The sequence below is a fragment of the Columba livia genome, chromosome 2, assembly GCF_036013475.1.
Source record: "Columba livia isolate bColLiv1 breed racing homer chromosome 2, bColLiv1.pat.W.v2, whole genome shotgun sequence".
Taxonomy (NCBI): domain Eukaryota; kingdom Metazoa; phylum Chordata; class Aves; order Columbiformes; family Columbidae; genus Columba; species Columba livia.
The window spans coordinates 55,626,800-55,649,905 of NC_088603.1; the positions used below are offsets into that span (position 1 = coordinate 55,626,800).

Sequence of the window (23,106 nt, forward strand, 5' to 3'; positions counted from 1 at the left end):
TTCATAATTTTTGAAGAAGATTGTTTAAAACTCAAAATATCTGGCTTCTTGCTATTAGAAGCCATTTTCAGTTGTCTGATGTGATTGGGTTCATGTTTTAATGAGCAAATAATTTAAGCTAGCTGAGAATTTTATTGTATAGATACTTTAGGGTATTTACCTGTTAGATTGTACTTAATACTGCAGGATGATCTTTTTTATAGGATGGAACAATTACGCTGAATACACTACTCAATGCCAGCTTAAAAAAAAAAAAAAGTCCCCCCTAGCCACTAATGAAGATGAGACACAATGTAAATTAATCAAAAAATGACCAATGAAGAAAAAGTAACTGTAATTTCTTAGGAATATGAAGAGTTTCTCACTTTTTTTTGTTTCTTAAAGGGTTTTGTTCGTTGTTTTTTCTTTTCCTTTTCAGTCTCGATAGGAGTATCTTCTGGTGGTGTAATAAGTAACATGATTAAAGCTCATTATATTTGCTTGTTCTCTAAGGCGAAGCACGCACACTACAACGCTTTTAGTTTGAGTTTGTTTACAGAATGCAAAGAAAAGTATCTTTACCAGAAGGAGGAAGTTTTCTGCTGGTTCTTAGTTGCTGGAGGTGTTCTTTTCACCTCTACCTAAATTTTGGCTACTCTTCAAAAAAATTCCTGTTCTTCTTTTTGTTAGCATTTTCTGACATAGAAAAATACCATGATCGCTGGTTTTGTAGTAATAGACTAAAGTTTATTCCTGACAAGGATTGTGTCCTGGCTTGAAATTGTTTCAGCTATGGTTTATTTGCTAGCTTTCTATCACAAATACCTTTTTCCATAGGGCATGGTGATTGCAGAGACAAAGCGACAAATGCATGAAACATTGGAAATGAAGGAGGAGGAGATAGCCCAACTGCGTGCTCGGATCAAACAAATAACTACAAAAGGCGAGGAATTAAAAGAACAGAAAGAAAAATCAGAAAGAGCTGGTAAGAAATTCTAGAGATTATTAGCTTTCGCATTAAAACACGAGAAAGCTTCAGCATGGTCTTTTTGCACTCTTTCATCACTTGTTGTTTGGAATGGATATTAAGAGATGCTAGTTTTCCTAATATTCTACATATCACCCTTTCTAGCATCATTACTAACTTCACTTCTCTTCAGCAGAGTTTAGGTATGTTTTTGACTGGGTTGTCTCTGTTACCAATTCAACTGGAATTAGGAAGGAAACTGCTGAAGGGGGGAGTTGTACTTTCCTGTTTGTAGGAGAAAAGATTGATAGAGTTTTGTGCTGGTAAAACTTTAGGAGGGAAACTTGCAACTGTCTATAAATTATTGTAATGTCACCAGTATTTTACATCGAAAACATAGTAGTGAGTGAGTACGAGTTTGGGAAGAAGTAAAAACAAGGGGATGTGATGTGACCATAATAAGCATTTTCTTTCAAGAATTGTAGTGGAAGCTTTTCTGATTTCTTTTTAGTGAAACGTCAGTGATGATTCCTTTCGCTTCAGGCTTGGAACCTAGCGGCTGTGTAACTAATGTTGTAGTTTGCTTTTAATGGAAATTAAGTAACATTAATTATATGTGCTTGCAGTTCTCCTTTTGCTTGAAACTAAATTAGAAGGTCAATCTGCCCCATCTTTATTTTTAAACAGTGAAATTGGTTTGTGCTGTATCTATGAAAATTGTTTTAGAAGAATTTAGTTTGCTCTCATGGACACCTGAAGGAGTTCACTCTTTTGGCAGAAGCTCAGATGTGGTTAATTTGCACAAAACATTAGGTATATTTTCTTTCTCTAAAAACCAAGGACTAATTGAAAGAATTCAGTTCATAGGGGTTTATTTTAAATCTGCATAGATTTAGATCAGAATTTTCAATTTTAAAGATTAGTTTGGGTAGATTGTTCTGCTGAAATAGAGAAAAGCAGCTTGAACATCCATCTTACGAAAGTAGCAAACATTTTGATTAGGTGCCCTCCTCTCCTACCCTTCCAGGTACCATGTGGTCTTTTAGCTCTGGAAGTTTGTGTTTCAGAAGTCAGTCCTGCTAGAGTTGGATTTTATTTATTTCTTGGAGACTAGGAAGCTTTTCTTCATGATTAAAAAAAAGAAAGCTGAAGAATATCTTAATACTTTTGTAGTTACAGAATTATTGTCATAGTTGTTTGAAACAGTGTTTTTTGAAGCAGTAGAAACCTCTTAATTATTAACTAATATCTGCATGCTCTGGTTAATACAGTAATTTCCTTGGGTTTGCATAGACAGAAGCTGAAAATAAGTTAGAGATGATGCTCTGGATACCTGGAAAACTTAACTATTGTAGTGCGAAGTAATTTCACTTATGAACAATGTATCGAGTACACTGCATTTTTCTAGGGGGAGGTTTGTGTGAGAGAGATTAAATATGCTCTCTTAAATAAATTTTTTAAGTACTTTTGCTAACCTTTATGATGTATAAGCATCTACTTTGCCTTTGAGTGCATTTATTTTTGTACTCCATTAATCATGCATATATAAATGTTGGAACCCTTGGAAAATTAGTTAATACTACTTCTAACATAGGCAAAATTGTAAGGTGGCCTTTCTTAGATTTTCCTATTACTTCCTTGGCTTTATGCATTTCAAAAATATTGTAATATACAGCAGAAGTGTATTTCAATACAGTTGAATTAAATTGTTCCGGCATTTGAGAAAACCACCATCAATACTGAAAATCACTTGTAGGTCGCAACCTTTGAGTTGTACCAGTTTTAAGAATTTGGCAGTTTCATGTATTTGAGGTGAACAGGTTTAAAGTTCTGTTCCTTGGATAGTAAATGTGAGATTACTTTAAATTCTAGACTTCTCTTTTTCTATATGATGATTTAGTGACTTCATGGAATATTGTATTTGTAGAAATGTTAATTTTGCTCACGTTCTGGCAAAATAAGGAGAATCATAATACACTTTTACTTGGAATTTATGTTCGTAGTGCATATTGTAAGCTAAAAAGTGATATATTTTTCCATTCATGTTTTTAACTTACCTAGAGTTACATGTCTGGCTTTTTTCTTTATAATTTAGTGATTTTAGTGAAGTGCTTCAGTGTTTGGTTTGATGTTAATGCATTTTTGTGTACTGAAACAGTGAAAAGATACGTATGCTTATTTTGTGCGTGTTGTGTAAACTGTAACTTAGTCTCCCCAGTTGAAGTTCATTTTTTTTGTAGCTAGAGGTACCTTATGTTGAAATCTCACAGAGCATTTTGTTTTTGTGCATCCACACATGCCAATAAGTGAATCATGGTGCCTTTCCCAAGCCTTGTATGAACAGGACTGGGGTAAGGGCTCTTCTTTCTTACATCACACATTGGGTGCTTGAACTGGGCTCTAAAAAGTAAATTCTGTGCTTCTCAGGCACTTTTACTTGAAGTAACTGCAACTGATTTTTTTCAAAGTTTTGCAATATACATAGGTTATTTACATTATACTTCAACAAAGCTATTTATAGTATTTGTACTGGTAAATTTACTGGTAAACTGAAGTTTGTTCCTCCTGAGACTACTTGGCGTAAGTCCTTTCTGACTTGTCAGGATGCCGATTATTGACTTATTTACGTTCTGTACAGTAAACAATAATTCTCAAAGTCTGTAGAAAGCAAATTAATTTTGCTTTACTTTGCCATTTCTTTTGGAAGCTTAGTTAATGTATGCTCTGCACCTTTCTAGAGAGAAACAGAAAGTTTGGACTGTGCATTAAAAATCCCGCCTAGGTGGACAAATCAACTATAGGAAGTGAATTCAGCTTTTGGTTCTCAAACTTGTGACAAGATGCCCACCCTAAGCCTTTAGTAAGAAAACATGTACATCCCTCCTTTGCCATCCTGTTTAGTGCTTTCTTCACAATTTTCAACAGTAGATGGCCCTAGAGTTGAAGATAACCCATCTGCAGCACAGGAGAGTGAGCAACACTTTGCAGTGCAAACTGGTGTTACACTGGGCAGGAGAGGCAAGGCGAAGGGAACCGAGACTGATACTTTAGCGTAGCGTATGTAGAGCAGTCAGCTCTCTAGCACATGCATTATAAAAATCAGGTTTGCAACCCTGCATTTCTTAAACTGCTCAGACTCATTTTGTATAACTTACATACTGCACAGAAAGGTTTCCAGCTTGTCTGGCTTGGTCACGTAAATGAGGTTGTGCAAGACTCACCTGAGACTCTTTGTGTGCTTGTTATTGTTCCTGATTTACTGCTGTGCCTTTGTGATACTTCACTTAACCAGTACCCTGGTTCAAATATCTTCTCTCAACAGTAGCTCTGCTGGTCGGGGAAGAACACAGGTAGTGCCTTTACTCTTTGCATTCAGAATAGATGTATTTGGAAAAAATCACAGACTTTTATTCCAGGATTTTCTCCACATTGGAATTAAAGTCTCTGTTAGATTAAAAAATGATAATAATAATTTAGACTGTGTATTGTCAACGTGATGATAGTGTAGCCCTCTGCTGGTTTGAAATGTGGTTGTGTCACGCTACACTAGAATTAACGACTGTGAATAAAAATGATCTGTTTTGCTTAAGTGCTGAAAGTGCCTGAGATGCATATAATTTAACTTTTAGAGAGAGCTAAGTGCGATTCTGTGAAGTGTTGCTTCTTTGTGCTTTCATACCCCTTTGGCCTTTTATCCATCAGCTTTTGTCTAGCTTTTGTATTAGCATCCTGCTTGCGGTTACGGTGATGCAGCTGTTGTACTGCATGTTGCTCAGCTGTTACATATCTGTAGTCAATCCTAGCGTGAACCTGGATCTTCTCTTTGGCAGATTTGTGGGCTATGGCAAATGCATTCTCTTTCCTTTTGCAGAAGTAACAGGTTTCTTAATGAAAATAAAATATATGTCGCTCAGAACAAGAATCGGAAAACATTTATGGAAAAGTGAAACGACTTAATCTTTTACTTGCAGGCTTTATTTTCAGGCTATAGTTTGTAAAGATCTGTAGGTTTGGTTGTATTGTTCTGTTTGGGGGTTTTTGTTTTTGTTTGTTTGTTTGTTTTGTTTTGTTTTAAGCCATTTACGATGCTGTGATACTGAAGGACTTGGCCAATTTTGCTGTCTGCGCATGCTTTTGTTAGGGCTGAAAGGAGCATCAGGGAAGCCAGTGCCTTTCTCTGGACGCGCTTGCGCAGGCTGCGTTCATAACCGAGTTGTGCCGGGGTGGCGAGGAGGGGTGACTTGAGTCCTGCAGGTCCCAGGTGGCAAGTGCCTCTCTTGATGGGGACTGTCAGGAGTTGTACTTGGAAAGTAAGGAGCTGTAAACCTTGTGCATGCTTGTCGTTATGTTTCAGACTGTTTCGCCGTTTGAAATAAACTCTTAATTTTTTTCTCTAAATTTTTTGTCATGAGTTTCATTATTTATTATTTAAGTAGAACTGGGAGTGAAAACGTGGGTACAATAATGTGCTTTGATATTGCCAGGGCTAATAAAAACCCTGTTTTGCCCTAAAACGTGATTGTTGCTGTGAGCAGTCAGAGAAAGTCTTCCTCAGAAAACAGAAGAAAATTCTGGAAAAGGTCAGAATTTAGGTGAATGCAATTTTAGGTTATTAAGTTGCTTGAAAACATATTTGCAGCATTGACTCAGAAGTGTAGATTATGGTTAAAAGCTTCAGTTTATAATGTTATTAGAAGATGTGGAATGGAAATCATTATTCACTTCTCAAACTCATGCTTGAATGTAATTAAAAGTAGTATCAAAAAGACAAGGATTACAGGAGTTGCGGTGAATGCCTGCTGAGTAACAGTGAATCAAGGAAACGAGAGATGTGTGTGTCTATTATGATTTTCTTTTTGTGACAGAACTAAGTGGAAGAAAGTTTAACATACTAAATAACAGTTTAAAAACAGTTTTGTTCTCTCTGCTTCCAGAACAGTACCTAAGTGTCCAGGGTATAGTAGAATAATATACTTTTAGGTTTTTTCTGCTCTGATAATTTACAGTCTTGAAATTGGCACCATGATTTTGAATTTTACAGAGGTATTTTGCCAAAGTTCTTTTATGTAAAAAATTAACTATGTAGTAGACTATTCTGAGACTGAATTTTCCTTTGATATGTAGCAGGAGTGTTCCACATTCATGATCTGTTCAGGAAAAGAGATTTCACTGATACTGATCAGATTCTAGTCTTGTGTAATTCTCTATAAATTCTGCCATCACTTTCAGCAAGTAACTCACTTCCTGGTATTTTTTATTATTAACCATCTCACAACACAGGAATTTATTTGCTTTCTTTTTATATCTAAATGATCATCTATACAGTGAATGAAGTATGTGAGAATACTACTTATTAGCATGGGAAGAAGCTGTGGAATTATTGCATTCCATTTGTAAAGTAAAATGTTTCAGCAGACTTTTGCATCTTACGCAAATATAAATAAATTTCGTCACTGCACTGTGTGTGTTCTTTTGAAACACCTTGTAGATATTCAAGTTTTTTGGGAGCAAAACTTAATATTTTTTTCTTACATTTTATTTTGCAAAGTTCAGAAGCACAGGACAGTCTTTGTAACACACAAGCATTTTTCCAGTGTCTCTGAATTGCATTGATAGTAGTTTACATTAAAAGTAAAAAGTGAAATAATTAAATTAGCAAAGCCATCTCTCTGGACTCCACCAAACCCACAGTTTAAAGAGATTATCTGAGTTGTAGAGCTTGAAATGAACAACTCCTAGGTAAACAGACTGCCTGGTCTTATATTTCAGTGTCATATTCAGGAGGAACTCTCTCATCATTCAGTATAAACCGACTCGCATAGCAGTCATTCCTGGTTTATGCTTGTGTCTGCGTGTTTTAGTGGAAGAACAACTTGTGAAGTGCCTTTTCTTCCTGCAACTTTTTCCCTCTTCTTCAGAGTTATTCAGCATATATAGCCAGAAGAGGAGCCATAGTTTGTTTATATGGTTTGTGTATTTTATAGTGATTATAGGGGCAAAAAGAGAAGCTATGGAATGTATTGGAAGACATTCACAGCTATTTGTCAGTTCTGTTTCCTTTCTGGATAATAAACCCATGTGAATTCTTGATGGATTCCTAAGTTCATTCTTCTGTTACTTGTATAATTTGTGTTTACTGAGAACTCTGTTCTACTATGATGTGGCATAGATATTTCTCGGTTATCATATACGTCTTTTTTCTTTGCAGCTTTTGAGGAGCTTGAGAGGGCTCTGAGTGCTGCCCAAAAGACAGAGGAAGCCCGGAAAAAATTGCAGGCAGAAATGGATGAAAAAATCAAAGCAGTAGAAAAGGCAAGTGAGGAAGAGAGGGTAAATCTTCAGCGGGAGTTAACCAGAGTGAAACAAGAGGTGGTTGAGATTATGAAGGTAAAAGCTGAAACCCTGTATTATTGGCTTTTAATCTAATTATTCTGTTACGATTAAACTATGGTTGTAAAATGCGTTAGTATATCAGAACTTTGTTATACAATTTTTCCTATTTAATAAGTTCTATATACATTAATTGCTGGGATTAAAGATTTACTTAAGTGAAAATAGAAAACTCCCCATACAGACCGTTTTGTCTCTAATAAGTTTAAAATCAGTATGTTAGAGGCGTGTGAAAAATGAACAGTATTGCTCTTTGTTTCACAGTATTTAATAAAATTAGTTACTAAAATACACTTGAAACTTTAAAGGAAGTCAAGGAGAAGAAATTAATGGCACTCAGCTCACATATCTCCAACAGGATTTTAGGTTTTAATATTAAGTACTTGTAATGATTATGCTAACCTAGTATTTGTAAGTGTTTAAGAACTTGTTTGATAGTTAAGAATCACTAAAATTTGCTTCATCTGGTGTATTCAGGTAGGAATTTCAGGAATAGTGCACATGCCTTGCAAAGCTGTAAATGTGAACACTTTTAAATTGCAGTACTTGTGTTGACATTTGTTATAATATTGATTTTTCTAAGAAAATACACCGATGCTTTAGGGGGATGACTAACTTGCATTACATTATTCTTAAATGAAGTATGTAGGTTGTAGGTAGCTGTCTACATAGAGAAATACCACTTGACATTCTGGCTCATGAAATAACAAGAATACAGGAAAAGCTACAGACAGAAGTACTTTTCCAATTTATTATCACATTTGAACTGAAACTGAAAGCACTGAGTTCACCTTGGCAGAAGTGTCTTTAGAAAATGTGGTGTTCCTTTTAGTAGAACCATGAAAGAATTGAGAAGGAAGATGAATAACTTCAGGCTTGAAAATAAGACCTGTCAGGGCTTAATATTAAGCACTCCAAGTGATTATTACTTATTTAAAGGAGGCAAAGAGATGGTTCTGGTTTCCTCTTTCTGTTGCACTGCTTTTCGTTATTAAGAAATAAAAGTGTTTTACTATTAAATATCTCGAAATTATTTTTTTCTGACTTTGCTTTGCAGAAGTCTTCAGAGGAGCGTGTTGCTGAACTGGAAAAATGCCATAAAAAAGAATTGGCTAGCAAAGATCAGGAGCTAAATGAGAGATTACAGGCCCAAGAAAAGGAGTTCCAGGAGAAGATGAAGGCAGCTCTTGTGAGTATTCCTAAAGCACATAGAAAAACAATTCTCTAAGTGTGAGGTGGGGACTAGAAGTCTTAATCTGACTCTGTTTCGCAATGAGAGTCCTTCTGTGCTCAAAGACATGAGTGTCCTCCAAAAGTCAAGAGCTCAGAAATTTCAGCAATATGAAGGAAAAGCAGCTATAAAGATCCAGACTGAATCATGATAATTAATCACTATCACTGCTCACCAACAGCAGTATCTTGTGGGAAAGCCTTCTTTTTGTGAAAACTCTTTTTGTTAAGATTTTTTTTTAATTTAATTTCCTCCTTTGGATCATTGGTGATTAGCCACAGCAACTAGAGTAAAAGAGATACTAAGATTGAGGCTGTTACTTGGAAAGTGTCAATATCATGATGTCTGATTATGCTGTCTTATGTGAACAGGGTTAGCTATTCATAGTGTTTGACCTCAGAAAATAATTTTCTTCTAGGTCAGGCTGGGAGGAATCATTTGGATTCTTTGCTCTTTCTCATAAGCTGTAATCCACTTTAGAACATCACATAATTTTACCTAACAAATATTAGATTCACTTTTGTGCATGGTTTGTGACCAGGACTGAGGGACTTTGCCAGTCCCTTCCTGATTATTTTTTTCTACCCGTTTCTTAAGTTGTTTTTTTTTTTAATTATAAGGAATAGAAGCCTAAAAAGACATTAACAGTGGCATCAAGTGAGAACAGACCTTTGTTCCTCTAAGGTGTTGCTCTCAATCATGGTAAACAAACCAAAATGAAGGACTGGATTGCATTATGTTTTTCATACAAAGGGAAGCAGAAGACAAAGGATTCCCAAGAAGAGAAAATTGAAATTATTTAAAACAATTTTATTTTCACACATGAAGTACAAACTGTGTGTATGTATGGAGAAAATGCAGGTGACTAATATATGAATCCTCTTAACTGGTTTGTAAATATCCTGTTACGCTGTTTTTGAAGGTATGATGGACTACATTTATAGTTTATTGTTTTAATTGTAATTTTTGATACAGGAAAAAAATCAGAGCGAGTGTTTAAAAACCCTGGAAGAAAAAGAGCAGCAAGAATCTCTAGCCTTAGAAGAATTAGAGCTGCAGAAGAAAGCAATCCAGTCAGAGTGTGACAAGAAAGTTCAGAAGATGAATCAAGAAGTAGAGACTTTTAGAACTGTGAGTAAAGATTCCAAAAGGGTAAAGGTTTATGAGACTTTCTTTCAGTATATATTTAACTGTAACAGGTTTACAAATACTGTGGATTTATTGTGAGTGGGTTGTTTTAATCTCACAATGCTTCTTGTAGTGACAGGAATTTAATGTATTGCCATGGTATGCTGCAGCCCCTAGCTTTTTACGAGATTAAATGGCAAAATATAGAAATACAAGGAATACATTAACTTTATATCATTTCATGGGATATGAATTTGTATCCATCTACATCATTTTTATGTATGTTATACAGGAGAGTTAAACTTTAAATTCTTTAACTTCTGGGTACTGCTACCATACAAACACTTATAAGGACACCTGAGTAAGTAAAAATTTGCTTAAATTATGAAGTGTCCTTTGCTTTATGTATGTAAGATTGTATTATCTGCTAATGCAAGTTTATACATTATTCCACCACTTCACAAATATTAGTTTGGAAGTTTCAACTACAGAAGCGCTTTAACTTTACAGCAGCATTTCCATGAGAGGTGGAATTTAGATAAATCAGTAGATAAGTACAAAGCTCCATAATACTTATGTAGACTCCCGATATCTTTCATCTTGCATATTGGTACTTTAGCTTAATAAGAAAATGTGAACATATATCTCATAAATGGAATATGGTTTATTTTATTTGAATTAAATTCTTTCCACGTTTTTATTGTATCTATTTTTACTGCAGTGAAATTGAGAAAATATTATTAAATAATTAACTCACCATAATGGAAGCAAAGTTGAGAACAAACTAGATGAAGTTAATATTCACTAAAAATAATGGAATAAATTACTTGTGGTTTTGTGAGCCTGGTGGGATTTTTAAAAATTTAATCAATTTGTTACCTTTTGAATATTCATATTCTTTTAAAACTGTATTTTCTAACAGAGGATTCTTGAACTGGAAAGCACTCTTGCAAAGTATTCCCAAGATGACAGAAAGCCATCAGAGGAATTAAGTACTCTGATGGAGTCTGAAAAAAAGCAGCACAATAAGGAAATCAATGATATAGTTGAAAAACACAAGAAAGAATTGGAGAATATGAAACAGCAGCAGGAAAAGCTCTGGACAGAAAAACTTCAAATCTTAAAGCAACAACAAGTAACTGAAATAGAAAAAATGAGAGAAAAACAAGAACAAGAGATAGATACAATTTTGAAAGAGAAAGAAACAGTTTTCCGTGCACACATAGAAGAGATGAATGAAAAAACATTAGAAAAACTTGATGTGAAACAAACAGAATTAGAAGCACTGTCTTCTGAGCTATCAGAAGCACTAAAAATACGTCATGATTTAGAACAAGAGATCTCAGAATTGAATAGTAAAGCGTGTGAAGCAAAGCAAGAATTGGAAGAAGAGAGGAAACGGCACAATGAAGAGGTTAAAGTGATGTTAAAAGAGCATGAAATGTCTATTCAAGGTGTTGAGAAGGTACTCAAAGAGGAACTCAACAAACTCAAGCAGTCATTGGAGGAAAAAGACAGACATCTAGAAGAACTAAAAGCACATGAACAGAACCTGAAGGAATCTGCAGAAAGATCTAAAGCTGAACTTGCCCAAGTGTCTGCAAAGCTAGAGGAGCTTTCGGAGTCTCATCGGAGTACTTCTAATGAGCAGGCAAAGACTTATGAAGAGAAATTAGCAAAGCTGCAGCAAAAGATGACAGATCTCGAAGGTGAAAAATTGCAACTTAGTGAGCAGCTTGAAAGAGCTGAATCCCAGCTGAATGAAGTTAAGAATGAGTTAGAGACGAACGTCAATCAGGTGCATGATCTGAAGCAGCATTTACAAGAGCAAAGCAGTGAAAATACGCAAAAAGTAACCTCTCTAATGCAACAATATGAATGTCAACTGAAGGATCTACAAAGAGAGTCTGATGAGGCAAAGAGAAGTCTAACTGAGAAGGAAAATGAAATTGAACACATGAAGAAGTTGCAGAACAAGCAAGTGGAAGAGCTTACACAGAAACTGTTAGCTGCTGAGGAGAGAATTAGTGCTTTAAAAGGAGAATATGAAAGTAAACTGAAACGTCAGGAGAACAAAATGGAGAAAATTAAGCAGAAATCAAAAGATATGCAGGAAGCTTTCAAAAAGAAACTTGCTGAGCAGGAAGCTAAACTGAAAAAAGAGCTTGAAAACAAGCAGTTGGAGTTCACTCAGAAAGAGAGTGAATTCAATGCGAAAATGTTGGAAATGGCACATGCCAGTTCAGCCGGAATCAGTGATGCTGTGTCGAAACTGGAATCTAATCAGAAAGAGCAACTGGAGAGCCTTGCTGACACTCACAGGAGGGAGTTGGAAGAAGTTACTCAGATTTGGGAAAAGAAACTCAATCAGCAGGTTGAAGAGCTCCAGGAAAAACATGAAATGGAACTGCAAGAGAAAGAGCAGGAAGTTGGAGACCTGAAACAGAAACTTGCCACCTTCAGTGCGGAGAAGGAGAGCTCCCGAACAGAAATAACCCGACTGAAGGAAGAACAGGTGAAAAGGGAGGAGTTCCTGAAGGAATTGGAAGAACAACTAAGGCAGTCAGTGGATAAGGAAAGTGACCTGAAAACACAGGTGAAAAAACTGGAAAGTGATCTTAATCAGTCCCTGAAAGAGCAGTCAGGACTTGAGGAACAGCTCAGTAAACAGAAAGCAGTTGAAGAAAAAGACAAAGCCAGAATTACTGAGCTGGCTGATACACTGAAAACACTTGAAGAGAAACTCCAAACTGTGCAGTCTTCTCAGTCTAAAGATCATGAAAATTATGAGAAAAAAATAGAGGCAATTCAGCTAAAAGAAACTGAGCTTAAAAGGTGGTCAGAGGAACTTGCGGCCCAGTTAGATGCTTGTTGGAAGAATGTTGAAGCCTCATTGCAAACAAAAAGCAATGAATTAATTGAAAAATGCAATGAAAAAATTGGCATAGTAACATGCAAAATTGCAGATTGCGAGCGTCTAACTGCAAAAGTTAAAGAAGCAGTGTTAATTAAAACAAGTAAGGTTCCTGAACTAGAAGCTCAACTTAGAGAAGTAACAGAGCATCATTCTGCTGCAAGTACTTCTTTGCAAAAGTCAATGCAACAGCTGCAAGAGAAGGACAACTTAATTATGTCTATGAGAGCTGACATTGAAGGACTTGTAACAGAAAAGGAACAATTGCAAAAAGAGGGAGGGCATCAGCAGCAAGCAGCGTCGGAAAAAGAAACTTGCATAACACAGCTGAGGAAAGAGTTATCTGAAAATATCAATGCTGTCACCTCAATGAGGGAGGAACTCCAGGAAAAAGAATCTGAGGTCTCTGCTCTCAACAAAACAATTAATGACCTTAATGTTAGACTTGAAAGCATGATAACAGAGAAGGAAGCAGCCATGTCTCTGTTAAGCAAGCAACATCAAGAGGATCGGTTGCAGTTGTTAAACCAGGTACAGGAGTTATCGTCCAGAGTTGAGACGCTGAGTCAAGAAAAATCATCAGCTCTTGAGCAGGTAGATCATTGCACTGCCAAGCTGTCAGAGTGGAAGACAAAAGCACAAACCAGGTTTACACAAAATCATGACACTATTAAAGATTTGCAGGGCAAACTGGAATTAAGCAATATTGAAGCCAACAAAAAAGATGAAGAGTTAAATAACCTGAAGGAGCAGCTGGCTGAACAAAGCAAGAATCTCAATAGTTTAAAAAGTGAATTGGAAGAAAAGCAAAACAGGAGGGAAAAGCAAGAAAGTGAGTTAACTGCAAAGTTAAAAAAACAAGCAGAAAGAATTGCAGAACTAGAAGAACACATTGCTCAGAAAACTTCAGAAAATGATTCCTTGATGGAGGAACTTAGAAAGTATAATGAACAAAAAGACACAGAGCAAAAAGAGATAGCTTGGCAACTCCAGCAGGCAGAGAAGGTGGCTTTTGAAAAGGACAATAGATTTAAGGAGGCTGAAGAAAAAGTACTTAATTTTGAGAAGCAAATAGGTTCACTGAAAGCTGAAATTGAAGCAAAAGATAGGGAATTCGATCAAATGAAGTCAGCGATACTTAAAAGCAAAGAGGAAGAACTGAAAGAATTAGAAGAGAGACTGAATGCAGAGAACATCACTAAGCTGGCAGATCTGAAAAAGAAGGCAGAGCAAAAAGTCGATTCTATTAAAAAGCAATTGATGAGTCAGATGGAAGAAAAGGAACAGCAATTTAAGCAAGATAGAGAAGATCAATTGAGAGACTTGGAACAAAAACTGCAGGAGAGAGAGGCCAAAATTGAGTCCTTAGAAGAAAAAATAAAGTCAACAAGAGATTCCACAGAATTAGAAATGCTGCAAAGAGTAGAGTGTGTTAAAGCTTCTGTAGAACAAGAAAAAAATAACGTACTTGAGAGTGTCCGACAGACATACGAAGAGAAAATGCATGTGCTACAGAAGGGCTTAACGGAAAAAGATGAATTGTTACAGAAGTATGAAAAGGAACAACAACAGAGTAATAACTCTCATCTAGAACTGCAAAAAGCCCAGGAAGAACTCCTTAAAAAACTAGAATGTATTGAGAAGAGCCATCAGGAGGAGCAGAGTAGGACTGAAAGCCTCAGGAAGGAACTTGAGGAGCAAACCAAAAAATACTCCTTGTTAGCAGATGAACATGCTCGTTGTGGTGGTGATTTAGCAAGCAGTAGGGAAGAATTAAAAGCTAAAGAACAAAAACATCTTGATATGCAGAATGTAGTTGGAGACTTCCAGAAAAAATTGCAGGAAAAGGAGGCAGTCAGTCAATCTTTAGAACAGAAGATAAAAGAGTTGGAAAATTGTCTAGTGAAGGAAAATGAAGCGCATAAGATTGAGATGGAAGATACGAGTTTGAGATATGAAGAAAAGCTAAAAAGTTTACAGCAACAGTTGGATGAAAGGAGTGACTGTCTGAAAGCTTTTGAGGAAAATGCTGAAGAAAAGGCTAAATCTGGTTTGGAGCTGCAGAAGTTATTGGGTGATATGCAGAACCAGCAGAAGGACTTGCAGACGAAACTGGAAGAGACTGAAAGGGAGAAACAGAAACTACGCAAGGAAGTAAATAATCTTCAAAAAGACTTACGTACTCTGCGAAAAGAGCATCAGCAGGAGCTTGACATAATAAAGAAGGAGTCCTTAGAAGAAATGGAGCAGAAAATCAGGTAAATTATTCGTTCCTGGTCTTGTTACCATTTCTTTGCTCTATCTTTAACCACTAAAACTCCAAGAATACTTTTTTTAAAGGTCAATTTGTAACAATGAAATAATGACTGGTATTATTCTGTCATTTTTCTAAATAGACTCAGAGAAACAGCAAGAGAAGAGCTACTTGAAAGTAGCACTTGATGAACACATAAAGCACTATTTAAGTCATCAGTTTAAAAGGTGGTTTGTCTTTTGGCAAATACCACTTTTGATTTGTTTTAGTGATGGTCATTTTCAGTATTGCCAGAACATAAAATATAGTTTTATTTTCCTCAAGCAGGAAACAAAGGTAATTGAAACAAAGTTTATTAAAACTTAGCACTGAGATCTTCATGTTCAAATGGTATAAAGAATTGTTCATAAGTACTGAACAAAAACGTGGTACTGCTCAGCTCTAACGGCTTCTCAAGCAAGGAATTCCCTAAAACTTCCGCTTTTATGTGGCACATACGTGATGTCCAGTTCTTCATCTCCCTCAGCTAAAACTCTGTATCTTTTGGAAGGGTTCAATTCTGGAGTGTTTTTTTAAATGAAACACCTATGCCTTCCAGGTGAATTCAATAAGAAGGGAACAAAAACCCTCCGTGAATCCCACAGAATTCATATAACTTAAAACCATCCCATTCTAAAATAGTTTTGGAGGCATTCCCAGCTCTCCTACCTTGCTAAACTGTTCTCGCGCTATCTTTAAACATTTTATTTTCTCACTGTATTTTTTTGACATTTCTGTACAGATGTGAACAAGAAGACATTGAGTTAAAGCACAACTCCGCCTTAAAGCAGTTAATGAGAGAGTTCAATACGCAGCTGGCTCAAAAAGAAAGAGAATTGGAAACAGCAGTAAAAGAGACGATCAGTAAGTGAAATATGAATATAACTTTAATCAGTAAAATAGCCAGAAACCAAACCTTCAGCTGTTTTGGGGAAAGCACATTGGTAAGTTTTCATTCTAATACTCCTGTGACTTCAGCAGTTCAAACCTTTAGTGCTCCATTATGGAATATATGACACTGAAGGATGCCTTTTAGAGAAACTTAGATCCATCTGGGCATCAGGACTGCATCTTTGTAGCTGTGCCTTGCAGACTTCATTCACTGTAACCACCACCAGGTACCAACTGGATATGATGTCTGATTGCTGTACCGTGTGGTTATAACGAGTACAGCACATTTCAGCTTCTTGTCCATCTTTTGTCCCCATAGTGTAAACTGGAGGTTGGAAAAGTGGGCAGGAACTGTCTTTTGACTCCACAGTTACTGGAAGTACACCTACAAGTGATGAATTTCTGAAGATTTGCAGATGTTTCAATCACTTCTCTAGATAGAGTAGGAGACAGAATTAGTTGATAAATATTGGTTGTGATCTTAACTTTTAGAGAAAAGTTCCAGGATCAGGTAGAAAAAAATTGCTCCAGATACCCAACTACAGACAGCAAACTTCATAATTGTCACTGACAGTGTGGAAAAATGAATGTTCTTGGTAAGTTTTCCTTACAGATGCCTTCCAAAGTTGTCTTTAAGCTTTTTTTAATACTGTTGTGACATAATTTAGCAAAATAAATATGTTCTCTTTTTTTATATCACCTGTCTTTTTTTTACAGGTAAAGCCCAGGAGGTAGAAACTGAATTGATAGAAAATCATCACATAGAGACAACACAGTTGCATAAAAAAATTGCTGAAAAAGATGATGATCTAAAAAGAACTGTGAAAAAATATGAAGAAATCCTTGAGGTATCTTTCTGAAAAGTGATATGACTACATACATTTCTAAATAACTCTTCCCCTTTTTTCCTTGCACAACTAGGCAAAGAACTATAATTCTTTCTAGTAAGGACCTTACTGCTTGAATTGCACTTGATATATGTGGTGACTTAGCTTGCAATTAAAATGTTTGGTTTTGTGTTTTATGAACATGAGAGAACACCAAAAATTAAGCCTGAGCTCTAATCAGTCAATAAAAATTATACGGTTAGGTCCTTCTATCCTTCAGCAGTTTGTCTTCCAGATTAAAATGAGGAAAGTGAGGGAGGTAAATTCAAGCTTTACTAGAGTAGTGGTAGTGTATTGTTGAGGTTGGTTGGTTGGTTGGTTGGTTTTATATCATTGGTCTAAATTCTGCATTTCTGGAAGATTTCTATTTTTATTACCTGAATGTGCAGTGCATTGCCATTCTGGTCCTTACTCTACAGGCCCAAATGGGTCTGTGATTTGAAGTCATGCAGATGTAAGTCCTCTCTGTTTTCTGATGCATTCGATCTGTGCATACGTCTGAAACATGCATGGGGTACTCAATGCATGATCTTGAAGGTTTAGGCTAATTTGACTTCTTTGCAATTGGAGGACGTGAATGCTGTTACTTTTTGCATCCCATTAACGATGGCAATGACAGTTGCCTCGAGCTGCACTAAGCTGTAGATCGATATTTTACATTTCAGAGGACAAGCAGGATTCTCTGCCCATGGCAGGGGGGTTGGAACTAGATGATCTTTAAGATCCCTTCCAAACAAAACCATTTTATGACTCTGCTATTCTCACTGCTGCTCCTTTTCTCCATGCTCTTTAGTGCCCCCTAAACCCTTGTGAAGAGGAAGTCATTGTTTCTGAAAATGTGCTTAAAACTGCTTTAGGAACATCTTTGTGAGAGTGACTGAGGAAAGGATTTAAGTCCTTGTCACTTCCAGAGTACAGGAAGTAACTCTGTATCCTAATGTGTCCCTTTCATGAAGGTCATCTGAGCAGGGACAATCTCTGCAGTCATACACTTCACGGATTATACTCAAATGCTGGTTTAGTGCGAGGTAGTAATAGCTCTTTTTTTTGCCATTTTTGAAAAGCTAACTGTAATCCTAACTATGTAATCTGAATTGTTGAAGGCCTGCAAAATCTTGTGAAGCTCCTGTGTTTGTCTCTTGCTCTTTTCTGTAGTCCTGTAGTATAACTAGCCTTGATACTAAATTTCCAGCATATTCTTTCTGTATATAGCATAGCTCTTTTGTTGATTGCTTACTGTTCACTGTAGTGAAGTTTTGAGTGGTTAGATGATTGTGTAAGTAAATTTTTTCCTGTATTTTGAAGGCTCGTGAAGAAGAGATGACAGCAAAAGTTCATGAGTTGCAGACACAGCTAGAAGACTTGCAAAAGGAATACAAACGAAGGATGGCAGAAGAGCAACGTTGGCACAATGAAAAGGTGAGCTAGAGCTAACATTTATTTAGGTGTGAAATGCTAAGCCTTCATAAAGTGTTGTGGTTTGCTCTTAGTTGCATTTTATTTATATATCTGGCCTTCACTTTCCCATACAGTTTCTGTCCTTTTAGATGTTAACTTCAAAAGTGAACATCTTTAGAATCTGCAGTATTTGGTGCTACTTTTTAAATGGTATGTTAAAAAGTCCAGTTCTGTTGTGATTATTATGGTGGGGTGTTTCCCTCCCTATGTATGTTCTTTATGTTGATTTTACTGGAATCCCTTTAGAAGGAAATGAAGTCACACTGGATTTTTTTTTAATTTGAATTCCAAAGGACTCTGAAACAGTACCTTGAATACATCAATTATTGACTGAGAGGTCTTCATTAAAAGAAGATTGAGTGCATGCTTTTCTCTTTCTGAAGCCACATTTTAGTTTGAGGAATTCTTTGGTGAAAAAATATTACTAGTTATTAAACTGAGAGAGGAAGAGTATATCAAGTGTTGAGTCATTGATGAGAATTCATATTAACCTTGTTTTTAAATTATTCATTTTGAGAACAGGCAGCAATGGGGATACTAAATATATTTATTTGACACTACAAACTTAGGGTACAAATTACCTCATTGTCCTAATGTTTGTCCCTTCTCCCTTGCACTTGCTTACAACACCCTTTACATTACTTCTAGTAACTATTCCATGGCATGAGTGTTGTTTTCATAACAGGAAAAGCAGAAGTATTTGTATCAGACTGCCTTGTATTCTTAATCAGCCCTTGTCCACCCACTGAAATTAGTCTTTAATAATCTTATTATCTGGAGGAAAATTCCTTAAGAAACCCTATAACATGATCCTGAAAAGTATGAAGAGTACTTTATCTTTAGGACTTCTGTGTTAACTGTTTCCCTACTTACTTTGTTATAGAAGTCTGCTATAAATACAGGCAGTCATTTAGTGTCCTATTATGCATGCATCTTCAGGATTACATATTGGCTGATAGCACATGGAAGTTTTACCAAATCTATATACCAGCAACGGTATCTAATTGCACAGATTTGCAATGACAGCATGGAGCTGTAAAATATTTGAATATTGCAAATAATACATCTTAATGTAAAGATGAATCTGCTTACAAGAAACAAAATAAACAGCTAATTTAGCCTGTCTTTGGAATCTTGTCTACAGTTTTCTACTCCTTGGAGTTTCCATGGCATACTTTGGAGAAACTCAAGGGAGTTGTTCCATTTCTGGCTGGTATAAACCAGTTGAGAGAACTCCATTGCCGGTAAATAGCTTTGTTTTAAATGAGAAGTGATGTCTCACTTGGAGGGGAGGAAAACCAGGTTGTGTATCAGTGTGTGTACCTAAGTACAGTTAAAACATCCAGGTTCAAAGTGCTTGCAGAACAAGGATGGGATTTTTTGGTGAGTGTAAGGCAGTTAAATATCCATGATTTCACTGGCATACAGACATCAGTCTTTCTTGAGTAATTTTGAGAATTCCAAGTAACTTCAAATTGAACAATTCATTCACAAGCTTTCTTTTGGATAGCTCTGATTTAACTGAATGTAGGTTTCATATTTCACGCTGTTCACAAAGGTGACTTCATCTCAGAACAACATAACTATTCTAATAGTCAGATTATTATATTAAATGTGCAGATAGTTCCTGGTAGGTCTCCTGGTCCAGTCAAAGCTCATGTATTTAGAGTGCTGTAAGTGGGCTTACAGTTCCTGTTTTATCAGCATTTCAGGATTGGATTCTCACTGTCACAGATTCTCCTCTGGGGTCAGTAGGTAGTTTTCTTTTTTCTTCCTTAGAAGTTAAGATCTGTTCTTCTTCTTGAGTCGTACCTGTCTTAATTTGTCCATTGCCTGTCTTCAGTATGTTTGTAGGAAAGCAATTTTGCTATTACCTGGCACAACAGCATATATTTGCAACTGATACAATAGCTAAATGAGAAAATGGGACGGGCCCTGTGGACCTTGTCCACATATCAGAGCAGAAGTGTACAAATCCACATCTGGTTTTTACATGTGCATTCAAATGAATTCTGTCATATTTGCCATGGTATCTTTTGTCTCACCTTTTTTTTTTTCTTTCTTTTCTTTTTGTTGCCTTGTAACATTTTTTTCTCTCTTTTTTTTTTTTCCTCCTTCAGCAGTAGTAGTAAAACAGCTCAGAAGTCTTTCATTGCCTGGAAGCAACTTTTTGTGGGCAATTGATACATTTGTTGTCTGAAGTTGGAGCATTGGAGTCTTCCAATTCACAGAAACTTGTCTTATAAAACCTCCTGTGCTGCTTCTTGTCAGCCTAGGCCAGACATCACATAGATCATATCCGCTTTGACAATGAAGCGTAACTATACATTTGAACAATATTTGTCTGACTATGATAAGCAGTTGGCAAACACTAACATCCTTAAGTGTTAGTGTTCGATGTAAAAATATCAGAAATTCTCTCTCTTAATGAGAAAATAAGTATCTGTTCAGATGATTGAGATCTCCAGAAGCAAGAATGTGCCTACAGGTTTAAGCTCCGTAAAGAAATTATTTTCACCTGTATTCTGTTTGCAGAGTGTAGGAAAACCAATAGGTTTTATGAACCTACTGAGATGGGCAGTAGTTTTCTACAGAACTCCAAGGAGGCTCAGGATAAAAGAAGTAATATTTACCACCTCCGTGTTAAGGTTTAGGTTACCTTAAAAAAAAACTCACACACAAATTATTTGACGTTAAAATGATTTTACAACCTTGAGCTATATGACTACTAAAGCATTATTTTCCTTAGAGTTGGATCATGAAAAGCTAGAAAGTTGAGCTGAGAATTGTTTCTCTACTTCATAAACATTGTTGTCTTTGCAAGATATAGAGCTCATGAAGCTCTTAAGCTGAATCCATTTTCAGGGAAATGTTCACATTTCCAAATGCAACCTCTAGAAGGAAGGAAAAAGATACAGTATTATGAAAGTATTAATAATAGTTAGGATTTTCTGGCCTGTGCTTCATACTTGTTCAATTATCATTCACCTCCAATATGCATTTTGTAAATATTCGGAAACCTGAGGTTCTTCAAGTTATATTCATGATAATTGTCTTAAAGATCAAATGAGAAATTTAAATATAAGCTTTATGTACTGTCAATACAAATAAGTTAAACTGTATTTATAGGACTACTTATTTTTACATGTTTAATTTAGTTATTTCAGTTTTTATCATCCTCAATTAAGATATTCTATTGGAACTAGGAGGTTGATATTTCTTTCTTTTTATACCTGTGTCCAGTGCTTGATATATTCAGTATTTTTCATACATTGTAATATAATTTTTTTGTTGTTTTTCTAGGTTGCAGTAGCAGAACTTCAGGTAAGTCTTGTATTTTATTGATTTTGGTGTCTGAGTAATTCTGTTTCACAGCAGTTTGAAAACTGAAATAATGCTTATAAGTTTGTGTTAAAAGGGAGAAAGAAGTTTATTGAAAAGATAGCCATGAGGTATCCTTAGTTTCCTGATGATTTCCATGTGGCTGTTCTTTCAGGCACAGCTTGCACAGAAGACAACACTAGTCAATGATTCAAAACTGAAAGAGCAGGAGTTGAAGGAGCAGGTAAGGGCGCTGTTTGAACAAGTAAAAAGTATTCTTGATCCTGTTTGCAATATTGAACGGTTTGTTCTTTTCAAGTGATGATGTAGCACGTCTCCACACAGGTAGTATGGAAATAATATGCACCTAAAATGGTTTTGACTCAGACTTGCTCTCAGGCGATCTGTGCGCTTTTCCAAGTACTCCTCTGTCGCCTGCAAATGAAAATACCACATGCTTGGGATACAAGTTAGCACATTTGCACAGTGAAAAATGAACAGTGGTCTTCATGAAATTATGGATCTCTTCTTTTTCTAAACTGAATCTTTTTGATGTTAGGTACTATTTTTGTCATTTTTTACCTATGTTTATGTGTATAAAATAGACATGTGTATATGTGTAAAAATACATATATAGATATATAGATATCATTTGCTATGGATATAATTATGTGTATATACAAATGTGTACACATTAATGACCTTCAGTAGCTCCGGGACAATTTTTAATAACACGGTTTGTAATGTTCTCCTTCCTCGGAAAGGAAATGTATTTTGCTTTCATAGAAGGTGATGATTTTTAGCTAAAAAGTGTCTCAGTTATGCTTATTTTAGCTGCTAGTGAACACCATTTGTCTTTTTGACTGTTCTCGGTTTAGATTCATGTACTGGAAGACCGACTGAAAAAATATGAGAAGAATATGTATGTCACATCAGTTGGAACACCGTATGGAGGTAAGTACACAGTTTTTATCACAAATAAATGTTTTGTTTGTTTGAAAGCTATGCTTTGGTTTAGACAATTTATGAAAATGTCAGTCTCTTTAAAACACTCGTATGTTTTTATGACATCTTACCCTTGTTTTATCCTGTCTAAGAGAGCTGGTGTGTGATTTCAGATGAGCAAACTCCACGACATTTTGTTTGATGTTTGGTTTTATGTCATACAGTTAGAATAGCTCTGTATCAGAGTTCTTTAGCTTTCTGTATCCCCAGAGGGAGTGGTATAGGCAAGTGACACTAGAAAGTGGGTGGCGAGGAATTATTCGTTTGTCTTGGCTAGTTAAATATACATTTCATGACTCTTTAAAATTATTAACTATAAAAATATTAGATTTTACAGACCTTTCTCGTGTTACATATCTGGGCTTTTACCCTTCTTGTGATTAGAGTTCCTTTCCAAGATACCCTGCTCTGACATTTGATCACAATAATATTACTTTTCTTGGTTTAATACGTGCTCTATTCTATATCTTTTTAGAATACTCCAATAAAAAATATTTTTTGCACTGTGTTACTTTAGCCATGTCACTTTATTATTATTGTTGTTTTTAACCTCTTGTAGACCACCTCTTCGTAACAAGACCTCTTAGTCTCAAGGCTTTACTCCCCATATTAATCTAATACCTAATTTAATTTGCTTTTGGC

General features: G+C 35.9%; 1 protein-coding gene across 10 annotated transcripts in view; it reads left to right on the top strand.

The window, feature by feature from the left end:
- The window catches only part of GOLGA4 (golgin A4), a 128,239-nt gene that overhangs the window by 93,420 nt on the left and 11,713 nt on the right, over window positions 1-23,106 (top strand). For 8 of the 10 annotated variants that reach the window (XM_065052030.1, XM_065052023.1, XM_065052024.1 and 5 more), the window contains 11 exons: window positions 817-964; window positions 7,155-7,333; window positions 8,394-8,525; window positions 9,543-9,698; window positions 10,618-14,867; window positions 15,645-15,766; window positions 16,511-16,641; window positions 17,986-18,099; window positions 21,442-21,462; window positions 21,635-21,703; window positions 22,338-22,413. In XM_065052030.1, coding sequence (XP_064908102.1) covers window positions 817-964; window positions 7,155-7,333; window positions 8,394-8,525; window positions 9,543-9,698; window positions 10,618-14,867; window positions 15,645-15,766; window positions 16,511-16,641; window positions 17,986-18,099; window positions 21,442-21,462; window positions 21,635-21,703; window positions 22,338-22,413 — 5,398 coding nt within the window. Of the gene's footprint in view, window positions 1-816; window positions 965-7,154; window positions 7,334-8,393; window positions 8,526-9,542; window positions 9,699-10,617; window positions 14,868-15,644; window positions 15,767-16,510; window positions 16,642-17,985; window positions 18,100-19,282; window positions 19,383-21,441; window positions 21,463-21,634; window positions 21,704-22,337; window positions 22,414-23,106 lie in introns of those variants that run through there. The other 2 variants (XR_010470198.1, XM_065052026.1) reach the window with 2 other exon arrangements.